Consider the following 21,994-nt stretch of genomic DNA (forward strand, 5'->3'; position numbering starts at 1 on the left):
TCGACTGGCTTTATGACCCGTTTCCCCGTTTATCTCGCTGCCCTTAGCGTGCGAGCACACGCCGGCAGCAGCGGCCAAGCTTGAAGAGCTCAACCAACATGGCGCCAGCAACCCGGCCCCTGCGCAGGGCGGCGGGCGGCACTGCGCATGCGCCTCTCCGCAGCGAGGCGCCGGCACTCGGCACATCGATTGCTGCGGGAGCGGCTCTGCCGCCTGCGCCCGGCACATCGATTGCTGCGGGAGCGGCTCTGCCGCCTGCGCTGCGTCCTCGCGCGTGCGCGGCGCGGCGGGACGGGTCGGGCAGGCCGCCATCTCGGCGGGAGGAGGTGAGCCGGGCGGTGGCGTGGCGTTCGGGATGGCGGGCTGCTTCGGGGGCTGCCTCTGGGCTGCCGTCTGGGAGCGGCCGTCCCGTCGGGCTGGGGACCCGCCCTCGCCGGGGTGGGGGTAGGAGTGGGGTATGTGTGCGGCCTGCGGGAGGGTGGGCGGACGGGCAGCCCCCTGGGCCCGTCCCCGGTCCCGTCCCCGGTCCCGCGGCGAGGGGAGCGGCGCTGCTGGGGGCTGGGGAGTTGTCGGCGCTGGCAGCTCCCCACCACGGGGCGTCCGGACCGCGCCTCAGCCGCCGTTAACGGCTCCCGCGTGTGCTCTGCCCGCAGGCAGGTGTGCGGTCGCCCCAGAGGATGGACATCAGGCCGAACCACACCATCTACATCAACAACATCAATGACAAGATTAAGAAAGAAGGTATCGGTGTCTGTGACTGGCCTTTAGGAACCGGGCGTCGTTCTGTGGGCCTGGCTGCTGCGCCTGGTCATGCACTCGTCGCTGCTCCAGCTGCTGGCGTTTTGGCAGGGCCGTCGGTTCAGGGGCTCCCGGGGCTCTCGGAAGTGCCGTTCGGGTGGTGGTCGTGCACCGAGCTCTCGGCAAACGGCCCCTTGTAATGAAGGAGCAGCTGAAGTCGACACGAGTAACACAACGTTTCTTTTTGTAAACCAGGGCCCTTGTTTCCAAGGCAGCTTCTCATTGTCTCTCCACTGAGGTGCTGTAGCTAGCTGCCTAGGTTAGGTTTGCTTGTTAGTGAATAACTAGCGCTAGCAGTAATCAGAATATCCGACGGATGCAGAGAGGCCTGTTGACAGACGTTTTGGTGGTCAGCAGTCCCTCACTGAACTATAGGATCGTCTTTGTTCCTCACTTGTTTTAGTGCCATACAGAAGCAGTGAACATGGCATGAGCTAGCCTGCTTTGTGTCATCTTGTTAGGGACACTGCCCTGCAGGTACTGCAGCCTTCTAGAGAGAGATGACTTTGGGCTAAGGAATTTTAGCTCCTCGCAGTGTGCTTAAGAAAAAAATCTCTTGCCCTTATCTGGCTGTATATTAAATGTCTGCATAGAACCATTCACTTAATACTTATGCTTACCTTATAATCTAAAGTGATCAAGCTAATTTATTATTGTTTGTGAACCCAGTGGCTGGATCAGACTAGCAGCACTTAAATGTTTCTTCAGGGTGCTTCAGAGAGAGATCTGAAAGTGGAAACAGTTATGCTGAGAAATTATTTATTAACTCGTCAAGACGGTTCTGCTGAATAAATTTAACTTGGGGCTTTGTAGTATGTTAAGTGCCCTATAAACTTGTAAGTCTCCATTATGAAATTGCGTGGTTATAATTTTTAAGTGTAAGGTTTCAAATTACTTGTAAAGCTTACAAATGTGATTTTTTTTTTTAATACAGGTTTTGAAATTATTTTTAAGGAAAGTGTTTTGATAAGAGAACTCTTTTAAAAAATAATAGTGCTGTGGTTGGTCAAGAGCAGCTGGAGAAGGTGGCAGTGGCCTGGTATTACCAAGTCTCAACAGCAATAAATAAGAGGCAGTGTTCTTATGTTGCTGAAATATTTTAAATGTAAGATATGTGGGTTAGAATGGTTATGCAATACAGAGGATTTATTTAGCTTGATAAGATTAAGGTTTAATTTGGTATGTAGTTAGTCTAGTGCTAGGGCCTGAATAATAGGCACCAAAACAAAGTTGACCTTTAGATGAACCTCACAACCAAACGTTATCCATTGTTAGTATCTGCTAATTAGTAAAATCTGTATTACCATTAGTGTTTATTAATTAGTATCTGATCATTAACGAAATATTTATGCTCACTAGTGAAAGATGTGGCTTAGGCAAAATGTAATTAGTAGTGAGGATTACAGAATCACAGAATCATCTTGGTTGGAAAAGACCTTGAAGATCATCTAGTCCAACCATTATGAATACAGAATGAAATACTGTGAGAATGTGTATCCAACTTCCCTTGTTTAGCTTTGTTCAAGGCTGAGAACCCAAGTGTTTGGCCTTGTTAGAAACTCCCTTGGTTCTCCCCCCTGAGCCCTGGCCAGGCTTTGGGTGGAATCCAACAGGAGGATGAAACCGGATGTTTCCGCTCAAAACAAAGGTGCAAGTTATTCTGGCTTGGTGATTTTTGGTACACAAGGCTGGACCCTCTTGCAGTGACTCTGGAAGCCTCACCTACGGATGGACGCATGGCGTAGACTTCCCACTTGCAGGGAGAGACTCTCCAAATCCTCGCTGTAACCGGGGCTGCCAGCGACTGCGGGTCTGGGTGTTGGTAGCGTATGCAAGTGGTGATGGATCTTTCTTAACCACTATTCTCCCCATCGTGTAATAATGACTAGGTGCATTGCCTTGCTTAACTGTATATAGTAATAATTAAGTGTACTATTCTGTATTTTTCTTACTGCTTATTTTCTGTATTACTTGGTTATACCCTTTAATTATCAACAGTAAAATAAGCGTGCTCTTTTTACTCTGGTGTCTTGAGTTTAATTGGCATCCTCGATCAGCAGAACAGTCAGGTGATTTTAAATAATGAAAATAAATCCATTGCAGTTGTAAGGTGCAGTGTGACTGCATGAAAACACACTCGGATCAAGAATATGAGAAAATATTTCATGTGTGTAAGAGAATTGATAAAACACTTGAAATTTCCAAATTTAATTAGCCTTTAAGTAGTTACTATTTTGCGATGTTCTTGTTTTAAGTCGTATCTCTTTACTGTTGCATGTTACAGTATTGATTTTCTGATCAGTCTTTGATGGCTGTCATACATCATACTTGAATGTGTGAGAGTCTGTATGTATATATATGTATATGAAAAATATAGATACATACCCTTGTGTAATTTTTACTCTATTAGAATGGATGATGCTACAACTTTTTCACTAGCTGAATACTTGAGGTGTGAAACCAAGCATTATACACCAACTTATAAAAACTGGGGCAATAAACTTGTACTCATGCAACAGTTTTGACTAAATACATGTAACATCACTGTGTGAGCTAAAGCTGGCAAAAAACTGTCACTGAAGGACAGAAAACTCTGCAGAAGTGGACATTTGCATGTAACCTGTTATGTTTTCTCATTTTGTCAACAGAGCTGAAAAGGTCCTTGTACGCGTTATTCTCACAGTTTGGTCATGTGGTCGACATTGTGGCTTTAAAGACCATGAAGATGAGAGGACAGGCTTTTGTTATATTTAAAGAACTCGGATCCTCTACCAATGCTCTGAGACAACTACAAGGCTTTCCATTTTATGGAAAACCAATGGTAAGTTACTTTGTTAGCTTTTTAAAGAAAAAAAACCTGCAGTGGTACTTGCACCTTGTGAATGAACTATCATGTGTACTTGTAATTGTACCGTTATTCAATCATGTCATGTCCTGATGAATATATTTATGTATGAATATATTTATGCAAGCTAGAGGGATGCTGGAGAGGCTGTAGTTAAAACACACACAGAGGTTGAGCTTGGCATTTATGTTTCCTAAGTGATGCCTTTGTGTTTTTCTGTGCTGAATTACAGTTTTTAAGTCTTCAATACTTCCGTTTTACTCATCATGCCTTATGTTGAACCAATTAAATTCATTCTGTAATGCTGTTGAAATTAGGTTCTTTCAATTAATTTATCTAGAGTAACCTTAATTACTATTATATGAGTAATAAATAGCTAGCTTCCCTTTTGAGGTAACAGTGAGTAGGGTGAAAATATCTGCAGTTTTACTTTCTAGAAATCAATAGATGTGACCAGTGGATTTTTTTTTTTATATCGATGACAAGTTCTGCTTGTGCATGTGTCAGATCACCAAACCAAATAACTGAATTTCAGTATAACTTCCCTGAAGCAAACACACTGCTGGCTGATAGAACATGATTTAATAATGTACTTGATAATGTGCAGAATAGCACAACGACTGACATGTTATTGTCTGCTTGGATAATTACGCATCTCTTAATTCTGCAGCTATTTGTGAGGCATAACAATACATGCATGTGGCCCACTTGACTTCAGCAATGGATGGATATATTAATATTGGCTTTCAGCTCGTGGCTTTGAACATTAAGGAGAGCACAGGCAGGTGTGTTGCTGAGCCACAAGCTTTTTTTTCAGTAACACGTTCAGATTCTCTAATAAAGTCTTTAACAAGGAATTGGGCAAGCTCAGTTCTGTCTCTTAACCTTAAAGAGTTTTATGCTCAGTAAGCCTCAATAGGAAATAAAAAGTTTAAGGCTTCGTGAGCTTTCAGGTGTACTTCCCTCTTTGAGTATTGCCTGCAGCATGCATACTCAATCTAAGCACTAAAAAAAAAGCTTTAAAAAAATCTTTAACTGCTGTGAAATTTTGTATTGAGGTAGTCTCTGATAGTAAAAGCGATAGGACTGTGTGCATATATGATGTTGCCCACCAGTATACTCACAGCTGAATCTGCTTACCCCCCTGACTAGTGCATTAGGCAGCCTTTGTCAGAAAACCAGCACAGTTATGCTGCTGACACAGTTTATGCAATCCAGTTTGGATTAAGGCAGGTACTTGCCTTTCTATTTAGGAAGTCTGAGTTTTGCTGAACTCAGTTTTCTGCAGAGATCTGAGAAACCACTGTTAAAATTTTTAACTCCCCTTAAAACGGGTTAAAAAACTCTCTCAGGTTTTTGAATAGAAGCTGGTGCCAGTTTTGTCAAATGTTCTTACATTGCTTTGTACATCTGTTACCTTGACAGATGTTAAAAAGATGCCCATTAGATGAATAGAGTTCGATTTCAATGAGTCAAAGTTAGTAGTTTCCATCTTAGTTTTTCTTTTTAGAGTTCCGTAGTTGTGTTCAGAATTAATTATGAAGATTAGATACTCTGTAAGCATACCTACAGTTTATAACAATATTTTTAATGTAAGAAATTCCTGCGAAAATGTGTAAATGCACAGTAGAACACAGCTAATGAAAGTGGTGCAAAATGTTCAGTATTATTAATTGCAAAGTGTACTGTTTTTCTTTTCCTTTTAAACAGCGTATTCAGTATGCAAAAACAGACTCTGATATAATCTCTAAAATGCGTGGTACTTTTGCTGATAAGGAAAAGAGGAAGGAAAAGAAGAAGGCCAAATCTCTGGAGCAGTCAGCAAATGCAGCGAATAAAAAGGTTATTCAGGTAAGCTACTTCTCTGTTTAAAAAAGAAAAAACAAACACAAAGTCTATTTTAAATTACTACTTTTTAGGACTAAGTGTTGTCTTTTGGTACTTCCCAATGCCCTACATTGTGGTCTATTGCTATCTAGTCCTTTTGAGAACTCAACAGAAGCTGAAGGAGAGGGGGCTGATTAGTCCTTGCTGTTCCTTTTTTTTTTTTTTTATTCCTCCTTTCCTATTACCAGATGAAAATAAAGATCTAGAGCAAAGGTACAATAAATCAAAGCAGAAACTATCTTCTTTTTAAAAAAGGAAAAAAATGAAGGGTTTGTGGTTATCTTTAATGCCAGCTTCAAGTGCTCAGCCAGCTTTTCCCTTCAGTGTTTTGATGCCTTGTTTGCTGTGTAAGCACTGAAGAATGGTGAACGGGAACAAGATAATTCATTTACAGGGAGATGAAAAGGATTTGGCTCGGAATATATCTCTACTAAGGGTTGGCCTGGCCTAAACTAACAACATCTAGTAATTTATGTGCTGAAGTATAGCAGAAAACATCAAGGCGTGGAGTTTGAATGTGGTGTTCTTTAACTGCACTTCCTGCTGAGGCACAAATTGGTATCAAGGAGACAAGAGTGTTCACAGAAAGCATCATTTTCTAGGTAGAATATTCAGATTTCTCAGGATTTAGGAACAAATTGGTTGTTACATACAAATCAAGAAGTAATTGCTACTAGCTATAATGGTAATAACTTTAGTTATCCTTACTAAACTGGAGCCCTCAGTGGAAACACCTGTTTTTCTCCTCTATTAGGTATGTCCTGTCTAGGCCTTCATTTTCAAAACTGCTTCCTTCCTGTCTATTTAACAAAACTTTATAGTGTGGAGTGATTTGCTGTATCTGCTGACTCGGCCATTAGATCAGATACTACTCAAGTTTTTACTTTGATTGGCTGGTTATGGAATTCAGCAAAATTCACATGCTTTATGTTTCCCTTTGGGAAGTATCTCATAAGTAACTAATGTTCCTTGGATTGTAGCTTAAAAAAACCTGAACGTACTTCATGAGTTGTACAGAAGCATGGTGATTTGTGCTTACATATTTCTAACAGAACACCTTTGTAAAACTATTTTGTACTTATTTACTAGGGAGCAACACAAAATTCAGCCAATGCCCCAGGGACGGCAGCACAGAATCAGCAGGTAATGTTTTTTTTGTGACTAAAAGTACTAATGTTTAAAATTATTCTCTGTGAACAATAGTTTGTTACACATGGAAACTTGAGAATATATTTTACAGCTTCCTTTTTGTTCTGCGAGACAGTTGTTTAAATCACAGTAAACAAAGGAAACCCCACTTTTATTGTATCTGGTTGGCATGAAATGAAAATTGCAGTTTCTCATTATTATACAGAAAACTGCACTATTAAGAAATCCTACTTGATTCTTAAATTTGGACTGTGCTTACTATCAGTTGGAGGTTTCTTAGTTTTTTTTCAGTTATAAATTCCCTTTAACTTGTTCTGTTGTAGTAGTAGAAAAGGAGAAGGAAAACTACACATGATGCCAGAATATCTGCCTAAAAGCTTCTTTGCAGGAGTTGGAGTCCTCTGCTCGCTTTCTCTTTTTTCTCATAAGTACCTTATTTTCCAAAGGATTGTGTGGAGATGTAGCAACAACAACTAACTCATCTTGTTTGCTCAGTGACCTTCTAAATGATTCATGTGTGTTAGAAGTGGAGGTGCTAAAGAGCCAAAATTTGCAGGAAGGCAAATACTATAGAACAATATCTTTGCCTGCCCTGCATCTCTCTCTTGAGTACCATCACTGAGAATTGCATACATAATCCACAGGGGAAAATGTCTTGCTCCCAATCTGGGTTTTCTTTCGGGTATCGTTTGTAACAAGGCACAACATGTCTATGTCAGTTTGCATTGAAGCACAACACTGAGTATTTAGGTATTTGTTTGAACTTCAGAAGTTTATTTTCAAATGGCACTGTCTGGAATATTTCCATCAGCTGACAGAAATTGTTCTGCTGAGGCATTAATTTATTGGCACCATTATTGGGACGACTGAAGTTGTGGTGTCCAGTTTCTTTTTATTTTTGTAATCTCCTTGATGACTTAGGGAGATTCCAGCCTTTCAGTCCAGTGTCAGCAAACTGACTACTCAGCCTTGCGTCTGGTGGGTTGCTGCTGCAAATTCATATTAGTGGGCAAATCTGTTAAAAAGACTCTAAAGCTTTAAATCTTACGGGGTTTCTAATTAATAAATTTGAATAGAGCACTATAGTAAAACCACGTGGGGTTTGTGGGTTTCAGTTGCCATGGGATATTCAGTATTTTGGTGCTACTGCAGATGAACAGGGTATTTCCCTTGGACTCCCACCGGCTCTTCCGGAAGGATGCGAGTCTGTCTTAGGTTCTTCCACTGCCCTACAGGTGTCTTGGACAGCATTACAGGCAGTGCTTAGGCACCTGGGTCCCACCCCTGGCAGTGCTGAGAGTACTGTCAGCTGTTGAGTTGTCAAGTTTAAACAGGACGTCTGAGACAATATGTTACTGTGACTTTTGTGGAAATAAGAGCCTCTCCAAATTAATGCCTCCTTGTAAAAGAACCAAGGGGCTCTGTCTGCTCACTGCATGAAAGGTATACCGAAGTCCAGCTAGCAGTGTTATGAGCAAAACTAAGGATATGCAAGTCCTGGTTCAAATAATCATGCAGACAGATGCAGAGGAACAGATAGCTGTGTATAATCTTCTGAGCTTTGATCTTCTGTTGTTGCAGGTGCCTGATAACCCACCAAACTATATCCTTTTCCTTAATAACTTGCCTGAGGAAACAAACGAGATGATGCTGTCCATGTTATTCAATCAGTAAGTTTTGAATAGAAAGACTTCTCTGAATTCTTCTGTTATTCTTCTGTATGCTTTTTCTCAGTTGGCAAGCTGACTTTTTAGAAATAAGAGTTTCTTCTGAAGGTATTTCAGTTCTTTGTCTTACTGCCAAGATTACAGATGTCAGTTCTGATGACTTGGTGTGGAAAGCAAATCCGATTTTTTTGTAGCTGGTTTTGATTGTGTAAGTTATCTACTATCAATCTGCACCGGATTTAAGCTGGTGACTGTAATATTAAAGACTTTACGACAGCAGGAGCGGTTTTAAAACTGGCTTTAGTTGCTTCCATATGTGCACAAGACTGATTAAATTGCTTCCACGCGATGATCCTTAATTGAGGCATGGTTCTAAGGACCGGGCATGTAAAACTTCAGTTTAAATCTTTCATTAGTATTAGCTATTATACTAGTAGATGTATAAGGTCTTATTATGATAAGGTCTTATGGCTACTGAAGAGAGATGTATTATTAAACTAGGAAGTATTATCTGACTGTTTCACCTTATTTTAAAGGTTTCCTGGATTCAAAGAGGTACGCTTAGTGCCTGGGCGCCATGATATTGCATTTGTGGAGTTTGAAAATGAGAATCAAGCAGGAGCTGCTCGAGATGCTCTCCAAGGATTCAAGATTACTCCATCTCATGCCATGAAAATCACTTATGCAAAGAAATAACTGGATGCTCCTAGAAAGGACTTCTGTGGATAGCTGGTTTTTTCATGTGATGATACTTTGATCAGCTAGCGTGTTTGCTGTTCCCTGCAGAAAACTTAAGACTTGTGTAAGATTGCCACCACAGCCAGGACAGACGTAGGATTTCCACTAATATACTGGATAGTAAATTTTTATAAAATAAATTCAGTTTATGCTGTTTTCAAGCCCTGTTTTTCCTTGAATTTGTCTTATTATTGATCTGTTAGGCTTGCAGGCCTTATTCGGTGTACTAGTTTAACTACTTCTGAGGTGACACTCATTTCTCAGAAGCGAGTGCTGGAAAAATAGCAGTCTTTCCAGAGCAAAAAGCGTGAGCAGGAATACTAAATGTCAGCATATTCAGAATAAATGCAACACTCAGTCTTCAGCCTCATTATCAAGGGGACAGCTGCTTTTCAACAAGAATAATTTTGTCACTTAAGAAAAACAACTTATCATTAGTGGTTTTTTTTTCCCAGGTATGGGTAGACATCGGTTATAGTTTGACAGCACTGTTGTTCAACTTGGTTTTGTCTTTATAATGATGGATGGTAGTAGAAGCAGGTCCACAGAAGAAACAGAAGTTTATCTGTTGTCTTCTCTTCTGCTCTTTCCAGCCCTATTACCAGTGATTTTAATAAATGGTTTAGGAAGAGCTTTCTGTCTCTTTACAAAGACAACACAGATAAACCTGATCGTTTGTTTTTAGGCAGGTTTTTTGAAAATATATGTCCTAATGCTTCTGGGTTTGTTGTTTTTTGGTGTGGTTTTTTTTTTCATTTGTCAAAAACCTTTACAGATCTTGTGTGACATGAAATACATCAAATGCAGTGAAGTAATCAGATGTGGTATTGTGACTTGTAACTGTTCTAAGTATTTGGGGGCAAAAATCACTTCAAAAGCTGAAGCATTTTGTTCAGGTGATGGAAGACCTAGAAAGATATTTTAGGTTAAGAGAATAATGACATTTACTTAACATATGATTGTATTTTTGGAGAATCTTGCAGTAGCTGTTGCATGGTGTTGGCCGGGAGGATTGCAATCAGACCCCTGAAGATTAATGTTTGAGAGGAGGCGGTTGCGCAGTGCTTGTCATGTTGCAGCATTTCTCCCTTCTTGAACACTTCCTCTGTGAGGCTGCTACCCTTTCAGACAAAAAGGAATGGGACAGAGTTAGCATGATTTCCTTTAGAAGTAGTTCAGGCAAGTGTTAGAGTAGCTGATGTTTAGGCAAGAAACTACAAGGAAGAATGTTTTGCTTTGTAGGTACATTGCAAGTGTTGAGGTTTTTTTCTCTTTCCAAAGTCATTTGGTCAGTGGGAGCAGGAGCTTCCTCTATGGTGGTGGCTCCGTGCAGTCCCTTCCTGTGTTGTGGGCTCGGCTGTAGCTGCAGAGCATCTGTTTCTCCTAGCTTGTGTTCTGAAACAATTGAGATCTGACTTGAAACTGTTCTTTGGACAAAGTGCTGCACCTTCAGGGAGGCATGATCGCTTTTTGTAACATCTTGGTGTACTTCATAGTTCTGGCTTGTCCCCTCAATTTCTGAGCAAGTGCTATGTTATCAGTAAGCATAAAACTAGCTACATAAACAACTTTCTTTTGCACGAGGCCTCAAAAATCTTTCATCTTCTGCTCCCAGAGTACATTGCAAGATGATGTCCCTTCCACAGTCATCTCAATTACTGTCCTATCCATATACATATTTTTTCATTCTTTTTAGTGATTTTTTTTTTTGTGTGTGTGTTTGGGTGATTTCACAAGTATTCTAATACTTGCAAGTAAAAATCATTTCCGTGTGCCTGTAAGGGAGGAAAAGCAGCTATGTTATTCCATCATGAACCTTATGTTTTTTTCTTCTGTGGTCATAATTTTACAGGTATTAATTATGCTGTCCTTGCATCCCACTAGTCTAGCGCGTGAGTCTGCCATCGCATACCACCACTCTTCACCTTTATTCACTGAGAAGGGTTTGTGTAGAGCTGTCTGCAAAGGCCGTTAGACACTACATATGGGAGGTTGGAGGAAGGAGTAACGGGCTGAAAGATGAGAGAATGTGGCAAAGTCAGCTGTAATAAGAAGGGGGTGCTAGAAATTGCAAGATGCTCTTTCTTTAAAAGAAAGTGGGGGATTTTTGATGACAGCTGACAGCTTCCTCTGTTCTGCTTGTGGACCAAAAGCTGGTACAGCCAGGCTGCCTCATGAATTAGGAAGCACTGGTTCTCGGGAGCACCATTTTGGGAATTTCCGAACTTGCTCTTGGTCACTTAAGGATTGATCGAGACCAGCCTTCTGTAGCCTGACAGCCACAACGTGAATCGCTTACAGTGCACCACCTCCCGTGGTTGTTCCCTTGGTGCATGTGTGCACATCTGTTTTAATTAAAATACTCCCTACAAGTCCTGCCTCAGGTATGCTAGGACTAGATCTTGGGAAGTTAGATGAATTCTAGATGTCCTTTCCAATGTGTAAAGAGGACCTTTAAGTCAGCCTGTGGCACTGTATGTTGTTCAGCATCTTGCATCTTCAAACTCAGCCGAGTTCAGCCATGTAAAGAAAAGCAAAACAGTTGCTGTCCTGGTATAACCTGTGTGTTTTGCTCTGACGGCGTCTCCCTGCGGAAGGGATCTTGCCTATACAAGTCTGCAGTGCTCGAACCTTTTAGATTTCAAATTTAAATTGCTGACCCGCAAAGCGTTTTTACTGGGTTTCAGCTCCCTAATGGTTTGTTTACGTTTGCATCCACGCGTTGGGGTCCTAGTTGGTCCTTTCTGTAACAGGGGAATCTCTGCCACTGAGGGTTTACGGTCCAGTGAAGATTACGCTTGTCAGCGAGCATTTGTGAAAATGAAGAACTGGAGGATTTGGAAGGATGTAATTTCCTTTGCTGCTTACCAGGGTCTGACTTAATTTTCGTTACCAAACTTTGCTTGAGGTAAGATTAAGACTATGGACAACTACAGGAAGGCTTAAAATGTTTAAATCATACAGTTGCTGATTGAAATGTTAATGCTTTGGGAAGGGATTCAGTTTCGTGAGTGGACCCTGAGGTCTTCCTCCCGCCTGCGGCTCCTCTGGTGGGGTGGAATGTCGCCCCGACCCCTTCCGATTGGCCCGGCGTGTTTGTCCAGGTGTCTGCCTCTTCCATAAAAGACGGGGATCGCTGGACCCGGCGCACGTTTGGCAAGTGCTGCAGCAAAGAAAAATGACACAACGTGTTTATTCGGTGGTTTTACTTTTGTGTCTCGGATTAATGTGTCCTCTTGTAACTGGAATTTTTATGGACAAGCTTGCCAGCAAGAAGCTGTGTGCTGATGACGACTGTGTCTGTAAGTAATTTTGCTCTAATTTTGAGGACAAAATAGTCTCAAAAATGACTGCAGAGTTTGGGTGTCGTAGTGCGAGGGAAACAACTCTGATTATTTAGCTCTGTTACATTTGAATTGTCAACTTTCAAAGCAGAGTGGGAGGGTTTATGTGGAATGTCACATGCGGTTTTACTGCAAAAAGGGTTTTGTAAAGGAAATTTTTCACTCAAGTGAAAATGAAAAGTAAGTGTAAGAGAAGGATTGTAACTTCCACTATGATGAAATGGCACATTCTTAAGCTGTTACTTTGCTTACAGGGGAATAGAAAAATGAATTCTTGAAGACTTTTATTAATTTCAGGATAACCTACTTTTATCTGTAGGAATAGTTTTACATGTGTGCATACAAGCACAAACATATTTTTCTCTCTAAAAGTACATATGTATTTAAATTCGTTCACCTCATTCTTTTTTATTTTTCTAGATACCATTTCGCTTGCCAGAGCAGAAGAGGATTATAATGCTCCAGACTGCAGATTCATTAATATTAAAAAAGGGCAGTTGATTTATGTTTACTCAAAACTAGTGAAAGAAAAAGACTCTGGAGAATTCTGGGCTGGAAGTGTAAGAGGAGATTCTTATGTATATGAGCAAACGAGAAGTAGATTAATATGCGTTTCTGTCAAGAAATGGATGCTAATGCTGAGTTATTGTGGATTTTAAAGCAACAACTTAATTTGCAAAGTGAATGTTTAAACTTAAACTGATTGAGAAGTTTTGGGGGTTTTATTTTTTTATTAAATGTCTTCAGTAACTGTACAGTAATTATGAACTGAACCTTAACAGAAGAGCTTAATGGTTCTTTTCTGTGGCTGTTTGCTGAAACTATGGAGGAAAAAGCTTTTATCACAGTTAGTCATAAAACTGTTAAATTTAAGGAAAGTGAAGATAAATATTAGCTGCATTTATAAAAAAATTCCAGATAAACTACAGGCAGTATTAATTTACTCCAGAAAAATGTGTGTGTGTATCAGAACTCGTGTTAATGGTTCATTTCATGTGCCAGCTAACTGGAAACTAGGAGATCTAAAACCGAAGAAAGAAACACTATTAGTAACTGCTTTTGCCTAAATTATGAACTAGCTCAAACCAGATGAGGACTGTTTTAAGGTATCTAATTATACATCTCCTTGCTTGAAGGTTTACGGAGAACAGTATGAAGACCATATGGGGACAGTTGGTTATTTCCCTAGCAGTTTAGTCTCAGAACAACATGTCTATCAAGAAGCAAATAAGACTGTTCCTACAACGGTAAGGAATTTGCAAAAACCCAGCTGGCTACATAATTATACTTGGCTGTGTAATGCTAATTTGCTGTAAAAACAAATCATAATTGTGGCAGTTGATGGTAGCATATCACAGATGCTTAGGGATCCAATCTTTGGGCCTTTATACGGCCAAATAGCCTCAATAAAATCCATAACATAAGCTCTGATATTGCAGACATCACAAATGCTGCATTAAGGGCTTGATCCTATTAGAGTTTCTATTGTTTTGAATAGTATTCCTTTAAGGCCACACAAGTTTTACCCAAAGCTTTCTTTTTTAGAGTCTGGATATTGTGCTGCATACTTTAGTAATGTGTACAAGCACACTTTCTATTAATTGTATGTATAGATGGACACTGTCATACAGAGCTTCTGATCTACTGAACCAAAGTTATTGGTACATCAAAAAGCTGAATTTAAAAGCTTTTGGAAACATGTTAGTGTTTTGTGAGTAAGGAGGCTGTATTTCTGAAAGGGTGATTGCCCCGATTACGTACAGTAGTGTCTCATACACCACACAATCTGTAATTTTACTAAAGATCTGAAACACTTCACAGAGGAGTGGAAGAGGAGGGTCCTTTCTCAGAGGCAGGTATGGTTTGGCTCACATCTAACACTGGTAGCTTATTTATGTGCTTGAAAACAAATTGAGTGGTAGGTTTCCAGTAATTACCTTCATCAATATTGAATATTTAGCTATATGCTGTTTTGAGGTGTATGGCAAAATATGATTAGTGTGTCAATCTTGCAATCGTATTTGGAGTCTTTCATCCTAGGTCCACATTATTAGATGGGTTTCATTAACACAGAGGAAATAAGTGAAAGGAAGAATTTTGTTTCATGTTAATAGTTGTTAGGATTTGCGTTATAATGTGTCAGACAGGTTTTATTTGAGGAAATACAAATGTCGTGTAAGTGATTGCTTTTCTTGACACTACATTAGGTTATTCTGAATTTGGCCCAGAAGCATTGCAGCAATTAATTAGTCACAGAATATGAAAGAATGACTAAAATATGTTTCTAAGCTCTTTTCTCAGCAATATGACAACCAGTCTGCTTGCACGGCAAGCTGAACTGGAAGCAGAGGTAGGTTAAAGTGATGTTTTAGCTTGCAGGCTGATTCGGGGTCCAGAATGGGCTGCTGTCAGGCTGCAATGCAGAACTTTAATGGGAAAGCAATTTTCTTTTGCAAAACTAGCCTCACAGTCGTTTCACTCTTACTTCATATTCTTGCTAAGCAGGAACTTTGCAATGAAAATGAAGGGCGATACTGGCACATTCTCTTCCTCTCAGCTGTGTGTTGCAAATGTGACCTTAAGGATCTGGCTCTAAGTTCTCATTTAAAACAGTCTACAAGCACATCTTTAACAATCTGTGTGTGGACATGCTGCTTGCTCCAGAAGTATCCCTTAAAGGTGCTGTTTTATACAAGGCAAGTGTTGGACACTGACATTGATGCCTCTAATGCCACCAGCTTCTCATCTGCCCATCAGGAGCTGGTCCCTTGCTCACAGCACTGTGACGTTCCCCCAAGCAGCTGGCAGTGGTTTTGCCTTGCTTTCCTGGCCTTGCACCTGGAAAGCCTGATACTGGTGTTATGATGGGTTCTTTTGGAAAGGGGTTGCTGTTTGTATTAGGGGACCTGATGATGCCCATTTTTTAATAATTAATCAGCACATGGTGCCTGCTCCTGATGGAAGCACTGGGTGGCACACACAAATGGCATTGCAAAGAGGAACAACTGATGGAGGAAAGTAGTATGGGGGGGCACCTGCTGCACTGAAGAGAAGCCTGAAAGACGACAGTATTCTGGGGGTCTCTGGGTTTCTGACCCTCCTTTTATTTTTGTTTCTTTTTCCCCAAAAAGTAACTTTCACTGTTGGAGTCAGTCAGCTACAGACCCTGCTAATAAATGTTTCTGCCTGTGAACTTCTCTCAGCATCCTTTTGTGCAGCTCTGGGTAATCCATGCCTGTTGGTTGCTGTTTGAGCAATAAATCTTAGGAGACTTTTTTTTTTTTCCCTCCTCAGTGCTACTACTTCTGAACCATTGAATCACACTGAATACAACAGACTCAACACAATAGACTGTGTGTACTACAAAGCGGTGTTGGATTGCCTGCCTTCCCTTGATCACTTAAAATTGGCCATTTGGTGGCCAAGATGAGAGTACTTTCATTACCAGTAAGCATCTGCTGTGAAACAGTTCCCTGTCTTCTGCTTCCAGTGGACAGCTATATGTGATGCGCTGGTCTAACATAAATGTCGTACAGTTTGAGCACCACAGGGTGATAATTCCCTGCAGCAGAACTGAGATCTACATAACTGTATAAGATAATCGCAGGAAGTTAGATGAAAGCAATATGCTGTGGAAGTCTATCCCACGCTGGAAGCTTTCAAGCAGAATATTGGCATTTATTTTCTAGTCACATTTCTCCGTAGCGAGCGTGTTGCATAGCCTCAGTCTGTTCAAGGCATCCTTTTCATGTGTGATTAGGAACTGTTTAAAGATAAAGGGTTACATATGACTAATAAATCCAGGTATGGATGTGGGAATAGAAAGCAAAAAAGGAAGATAAAGGAATCATTTGAAATTATGAGAGAAGGTAGTATTGCCTAATAAAAAATTAAAAAATTTATGGCAGGAACAAATCATCCCAGCTATGCAAAAGGAGTCAAAAGACCTTTTTCTTTTCCAGAACGCTTTGAGTACATTATGGTGTACTTTGAGTACATTATAGTGTATTCTGTATTTGCATCTATTCATGTAGCTTTGGGGGGGTGATAAAGGAACATGAATCCTTTAGTAATCTCAAAACATCTTTCCTTTTAACTCTCTTTTTCAGGACATTGATTTCTTCTGTGAATAGCGCTGAAAGCAGTCAGGCAATCTCTCGGCTGCTACCAGGGAAAGCTGACAGGAGGAAACGTGGACACCCTCCCTGAACACACAGCCCCTCCTATAATAGATGTTTGTGCAACAAGTAATTTTTCTTCAAAACGAGGAAGCTTTCATTTAAAGGGAGTGATTGCAGATGGGGAAATAGTCCCACACAGGATTTGTTTAGAAATTTTTTACCTGCGTATACTTTGTTACTTGTTAATAAACCTAATAGCCTTTGAATTACTGTAAGTCTGTGTGGTATAAATATGATATGTATGGGATTAGATGTGCAGTCTTGACCTGCATTTTTCTGCTATAACCTTATACCTTGTATTAGATATTAAAAATACCTTCCTTAGGTGAGCCATCTGTGACTTGCTGGAATCAATCATTTTTGTTGCAAGAGCTACTCAACGATGGAGAAATCACCAGTAACTGAATATGGGCTTTAGCAGTGTGTCAAAAAGAGTATCTTACCTGCTGTGTGTGCCAGTTTGGGGCATGTTCAAGCTCAAACTGGCTCAGAGCCATGGGCTGAAACAGGAGCATGGGGTAAGGCTGAGGCTGGTGTCTGCCCAGGGCCTCCCCTCCCTGGGAGGCAGTACCATGCCCAGCTGCTCCCCTGAGCGCTGGTGCAGAAGATGGGTAACCTCTGTCATGTTCCAAGTAGGAGAATTGGAGGTGGTATCCTGCTGATCTCTCTCTGACTCTAACAGTCAGCCTGCCAGTGCTGGGCTGCCTGTGTCATCGCGCCTCACTGATGGAATTGGGTTGTCACCCGTTAGGCCCATGGGGGGAGCCATTGGGCTGAGCCTCCCAGGGCAGGAGGTTGTGTCACTCAACGTTAAACATGCCTGGGACTGAAAGTGGTGGGGTTGTATTTGAGCTCCATGCTGTCAGTTCAGCCTCAGAAAGTGAGTTCTTTCGGTAAAATTTCAAGTTTAGGGAGAGGTTGAATGACAAAACATTTAGGACTAGCAGTACTTGCATTTGTCAAAGACCCTCAGCAGGGTCTGCTGTAAGCAAAGTTACATTTTAACCAATAAAGTGTAATTTTTTTAGCTGGATTGTTCCCATTCAGTACAGCCTTCCAAGATGAGGTGTTTGCAATTGCACACATTCATTTTAGATAGACTTGATGGAAACTCATCCTACACCTGGGCACACGCTAGAAGCTGCGAGTACTGGAAGAGTACACGTAGCTGTAGGTGTTCGCAAACAACACACAAAATACATGAAATTGCACTGTGGATATCATGAATGAAAATTGTGAGGTGAGGTTTAGCAATTGCTGTTGGAACATATGAGTTTTTCCTCCAATCATCATCTCAGGTAATTGCTAATAGTTCTACCTGTATGTGTAAGAGGCAGGTGTAAAAAGCTTTATATGTATTTCTCCACAAAGATACTGTCCTTTCCTCCTCCCTTGCAGGAGTTCCAAGCCAGGAGAACTAGACTTTCTGTGGTATAAAGTGAAACCAGTGGTTTTAGTCCTTGACATTGTACTTTATCCTTAACCCATGTCCTTGTAAAGAAAAGCTTGCAGACGTAACTACTTTCAGCTCCTGTTTGCTCCTTAACCAGCTTGTATGAGCTATGGGTACTTCATGATAGCAAAACAACAGCTAGGAGGAGAATACTTTCAGTGCAGGATGCATACAACAGGGAGTACTTATACATATATTGTCCTTTTAGAGCTTGCACAAAGGGCAGCATTTGGAGTATCGGTGAAAAACAGCCTGCTATGACTTCTTTGGCAGTTACAGCAAGTCTGGGACCATTGTGGCAGAATGTGGGCAGTACGTATTTATTTCTCTTTGCCTTTTCCCTGGCTGCCATGAGAGGCCCTGTTGTGCAGTGAACTCTCCGGTGCAGAAAATAACTCAGCAGGCTTTCAAGGGGCATCAAAGTCTGTCTTTGCTACTTGAAAATCTAATTCTGAGGAAAAGTAAGATAAGGGTTCACTTTGTGGTATTCATAAAGCATCTGGCTGTGAAGAAGCATTGTACTGGCAAAGCTACTCATCTACTGAATTCAGGTTCTTATATGCAACTGTTGGATGGTTTCCAATCTAATGAAGCTTTATAGCACCTTTTCGTCTGCACGGTGTCAGAGGTACTTGTTTTATACATCCACATTGTGTAAAACTGTCATCTCACAAGCACAGGTGACCTATGCTACAATCTGAACTCCGGTATGATAGTCTAGTTAAATTTATAGCTTCATTATGTGACTTATTGGCAGGATCCTTTTTTTAAGTTGTCCACAGGAGAACTGTGACTCCGTTCGTTAGTCACCAGGGATGTAATACAATGAATGCAGCAATTCCTGATCTTTACAGCCATTGCCTCTCTGAGGGCAATCTCTTCACTGTGTAAATGCTACACCGAGAAGGCATGTTGGGTAGATTCAGTTTGCAAGGGACAGTGTGTGTGCTCAGAAGAGTGGGGATGTTGCAGTCTGACCTGATCTTCTCACTCTAAAGAAGATGCAAAATATGCATCGTTATTCATTCACTTGAATCAAATTCGTGCCTGGTTTTATTTTCCGTGTGCCAATTTTCATTATTTTACCACAAATTTCACAACGTTTGATTAGCTTAAAATTCCCATTGCTAAGGCCTGATTATTACAAGTGAAAAACAAGAGAATCTCCTGGTTTTAGAGGAAATTAAGTTTCTACCCTTTACAAATGTAGGGAAGCGTGACAACCTTAATCTTAACAGCGCTAGCACCAAAGGTAAACAACATGATCCCAGACTTGCACAATGAAATCGGGGTGAAGTGGGGAAGGGAGAAATGGCAGGGGAGCACAGGATGTCTGTAGAAAACTTTTGAGTGCTTGCAGTTGGCAGCATTATTAATGTGAAGTTGACAGTTAAAGATCAATAGTTTTGACACTGAACACAGATCTGCTTTCTGTGTTTCCCGTTCTTAGATGATGCTTGTTTCAGAACAACACAGCTTGCCATTCAGACCCCTAAGTGTTCATGCTGTAGCGTACCTGGCTGAAATAAACAGGAACTGACTTTCAGGAGAAAGAGAGGAGAATCAATATTATGCTAGCAGGCAGTGGAGGATGCTTTTGATTTTCTAGTTTCTTCCTTTTTCCCCTACAGTGATTATTGCCCTTGCAGCTTCTTTCTAGAAATCACAGCGGTTTCACTGTTCCTGTTTTAGTAATATATACACAATACCTTGCGTGCGGTGTGGGCTATTTATATGACAAGATCTTATAGTCTGTTCACAGGGGAAATATATGCACAGCTTGATGTGTATTTCGGTTTTGTGTTTAAACAAGGCTGTGTAGGACTCCTGATGTGGCCTCGAACCGCACTTTTGACTTACGATCGCATGGCATCTATTGGGCTGAAGTTAGCATTAAGTTTTCAACCTTAGGTGGGGATTCAGAAGCTTTTCAATTAAACCCTTGTCTGTTTTTCAGCAAGGTTGGGCTTTGAAGAAGTTATTACTCCTAAATCATTACCTGAAGTCAAAAGCCTGTAACTCCGGCAGCCTTCCCGCTGCAGTGGGACGGGGTGCTGGCTTTGCCGGCGGGAGCAGCGCCGTTGGTGAGCGCAGGGTGACATCCAGCGGCGGCTCCTGCCTGGCTCCGGGAAGGGCTGTAGTAGCATCACAGGGACACCCCGGCTGGGAGGGCCCTCGGGGGTCTCCTGCCCAAAGCAGGGTCACACTGAAGCCACATCAGAGTGCTCACGGATTTGCCCAGTCCTGAAAACCTCCAAAGACTCTGGGTAACTTGTTCCTTAATTATGCTCATAATGAAAATGACTTATTTATCTAAAACCCTTTTTTTTTTTTTTTTTTTTTTTTTCCCCCCCTACAGAATCACAGAATTATCAGGGTTGGAAAAGACCTTGAAGATCATCTTGTCCAACCATTAACCTCACACTGACCATTCTCCACTCCACCAGATCCCTCAGTGCTGGGTCAACCCGACTCTTAAACCCCTCCAGGGATGGGGACTCCACCACTGCCCTGGGCAGCCCATTCCAACGGCCAACAACCCCTTCTGGAAAGAAATGCTTCCCAATACCCAGTCTAAACCTTCCCTGGCACAGCTTGAGGCCATTCCCTCTTGTCCTATCGCTTGTTACTTGGTTCAAGAGACTCATCCCCAGCTCTCTGCACCCTCCTTTCAGGTAGTTGTAGAGGGTGATGAGGTCTCCCCTCAGCCTCCTCTTCTCCAGACTAAACCCCCCCAGTTCCCCCAGCCTCTCCCCATCAGACCTGTGCTCCAGACCCTGCACCAGCTTCATTGCCCTTCTCTGGACACGCTCGAGTCATTCAATGGCCTTTTTGTAGTGAGGGGCCCAAAACTGAACCCAGTAATCGAGGTGCGGCCTCACCAGTGCCGAGTACAGGGGTAAGATCCCTTCCCTGTCCCTGCTGGCCACGCTATTGCTGATACAAGTTTTAATTTATGTCCATTTTCCTTTTTCCTCCACTGAGCACCTCAATAAAGAGCCCGGATCCGTCTTAATAAACCTCTTGTAGTCACTGGGGGGCTGTTTTTGTGTCCCCCTGAAACCGTTTCTTCCCCAGGCTGAACAAGTCCAGCTCCCTCAGCTTCTCCTCTCAGGACTGGTGGTCCCCTGCCCATCTCACTGTCTCTCCGCAGAACGTGCTCAAATTGCACAGCAGCAGGTCAGGTTTCTGACTGGGCTTGTTGGTAACAACAGCTGAGTTTATGAAGGATTCACACATGCTCATCTACTTCTTACTTGTGATGGCACTAACATTTTATACTGGAGATTTTTTCATAATTGCATACACTGCTGTAAGCATCTTGTTATCTATAAACAATAAACATGCCTCAGGGCTTATGAAAGATGACAAGGAGTTCACACAGGGCTTTCGTGCAATGTGTTTCTTCCACAGAAGACGTGTTCTTGTGACCACACCTTTGTCAGGCCAACGCACTGTGACAAGGAGAGCGCTGTGTGTTCCTGAGGCGCGCTAGCCCTGTGGTGAGGAGGCAGTGAGTGCATCAGGTGCCTGTACCCACAGCGGGGTAGCGTTACCAGCGCATCGGCCACTTCTGTACAACAAACTTCAGCCACAGAAAACAGCAGGCAGATGGTAGGTGCTGAGTTCCTTTCCATGTTGCAACTATGAGGGCTTTAGCGGAGGGGAAACAACATCCCCAGATGCCCTGGTGCAGGGCTAATGAAGGGCTAATTGCAGCCCTGACTGGGATCAATGGGGGATGAGCAACAGCTGCTATAAAAATCACCACCTTGGCAGGGTGAGAGGGAAGTTGGGGGTTGTAAAGCCAGACTGAGAGAGGAGGCTGGGCTGGCAGGTAGGGCAGAGGTAGGAGGGGGTGGAAAGTTAGGACCTCTCATCTGAAACGTGCTCTCCTATTTTCTGCTGCCTACAGTGCTTTATTTGAGCTG

At 41.9% G+C, this 21,994-nt stretch overlaps 2 protein-coding genes across 3 annotated transcripts; both read left to right on the top strand.

Annotated features, from left to right (window-relative positions):
- Positions 1–254: 254 nt before the first annotated feature.
- Positions 255–9,245, top strand: SNRPB2 (small nuclear ribonucleoprotein polypeptide B2). Of its 2 annotated transcripts, none has more exons than XM_074817252.1 (7): positions 255–326; positions 654–741; positions 3,447–3,619; positions 5,354–5,494; positions 6,620–6,673; positions 8,261–8,349; positions 8,883–9,245. In XM_074817252.1, exons 2-7 carry the CDS (start codon positions 678–680, stop codon positions 9,040–9,042), a joined length of 681 nt encoding a protein of 226 aa, XP_074673353.1. In that variant the 5' UTR covers positions 255–326; positions 654–677; the 3' UTR covers positions 9,043–9,245. The 2 variants fall into 2 exon arrangements, with proteins under 2 accessions (XP_074673353.1, XP_074673354.1); XM_074817253.1 differs by lacking the exon at positions 255–326 and adding an exon at positions 2,503–2,687.
- Positions 9,246–9,442: 197 nt separating this feature from the next.
- On the top strand, positions 9,443–16,944 carry OTOR (otoraplin). Its single transcript, XM_074817254.1, has 4 exons — positions 9,443–12,386; positions 12,849–12,988; positions 13,565–13,675; positions 16,538–16,944. Exons 1-4 carry the CDS (start codon positions 12,263–12,265, stop codon positions 16,559–16,561), a joined length of 399 nt encoding a protein of 132 aa, XP_074673355.1. The 5' UTR covers positions 9,443–12,262; the 3' UTR covers positions 16,562–16,944.
- Positions 16,945–21,994: the final 5,050 nt, after the last annotated feature.

The sequence above is a fragment of the Strix aluco genome, chromosome 3 (assembly GCF_031877795.1).
Source record: "Strix aluco isolate bStrAlu1 chromosome 3, bStrAlu1.hap1, whole genome shotgun sequence".
Taxonomy (NCBI): domain Eukaryota; kingdom Metazoa; phylum Chordata; class Aves; order Strigiformes; family Strigidae; genus Strix; species Strix aluco.

Excerpts from the sequence above, each read along its gene's own strand:
- SNRPB2 (XM_074817252.1), top strand. The coding sequence starts at position 678 with ATGGACATCAGGCCGAACCACACCATCTACATCAACAACATCAATGAC. Across the intron at positions 3,620-5,353 it reads CATTTTATGGAAAACCAATG|CGTATTCAGTATGCAAAAAC; the intron begins GTAAGTTACTTT and ends CCTTTTAAACAG. Across the intron at positions 5,495-6,619 it reads CGAATAAAAAGGTTATTCAG|GGAGCAACACAAAATTCAGC; the intron begins GTAAGCTACTTC and ends CTTATTTACTAG.
- OTOR (XM_074817254.1), top strand. The coding sequence starts at position 12,263 with ATGACACAACGTGTTTATTCGGTGGTTTTACTTTTGTGTCTCGGATTA. Across the intron at positions 12,387-12,848 it reads TGCTGATGACGACTGTGTCT|ATACCATTTCGCTTGCCAGA; the intron begins GTAAGTAATTTT and ends TTATTTTTCTAG. Across the intron at positions 12,989-13,564 it reads GAGAATTCTGGGCTGGAAGT|GTTTACGGAGAACAGTATGA; the intron begins GTAAGAGGAGAT and ends CCTTGCTTGAAG.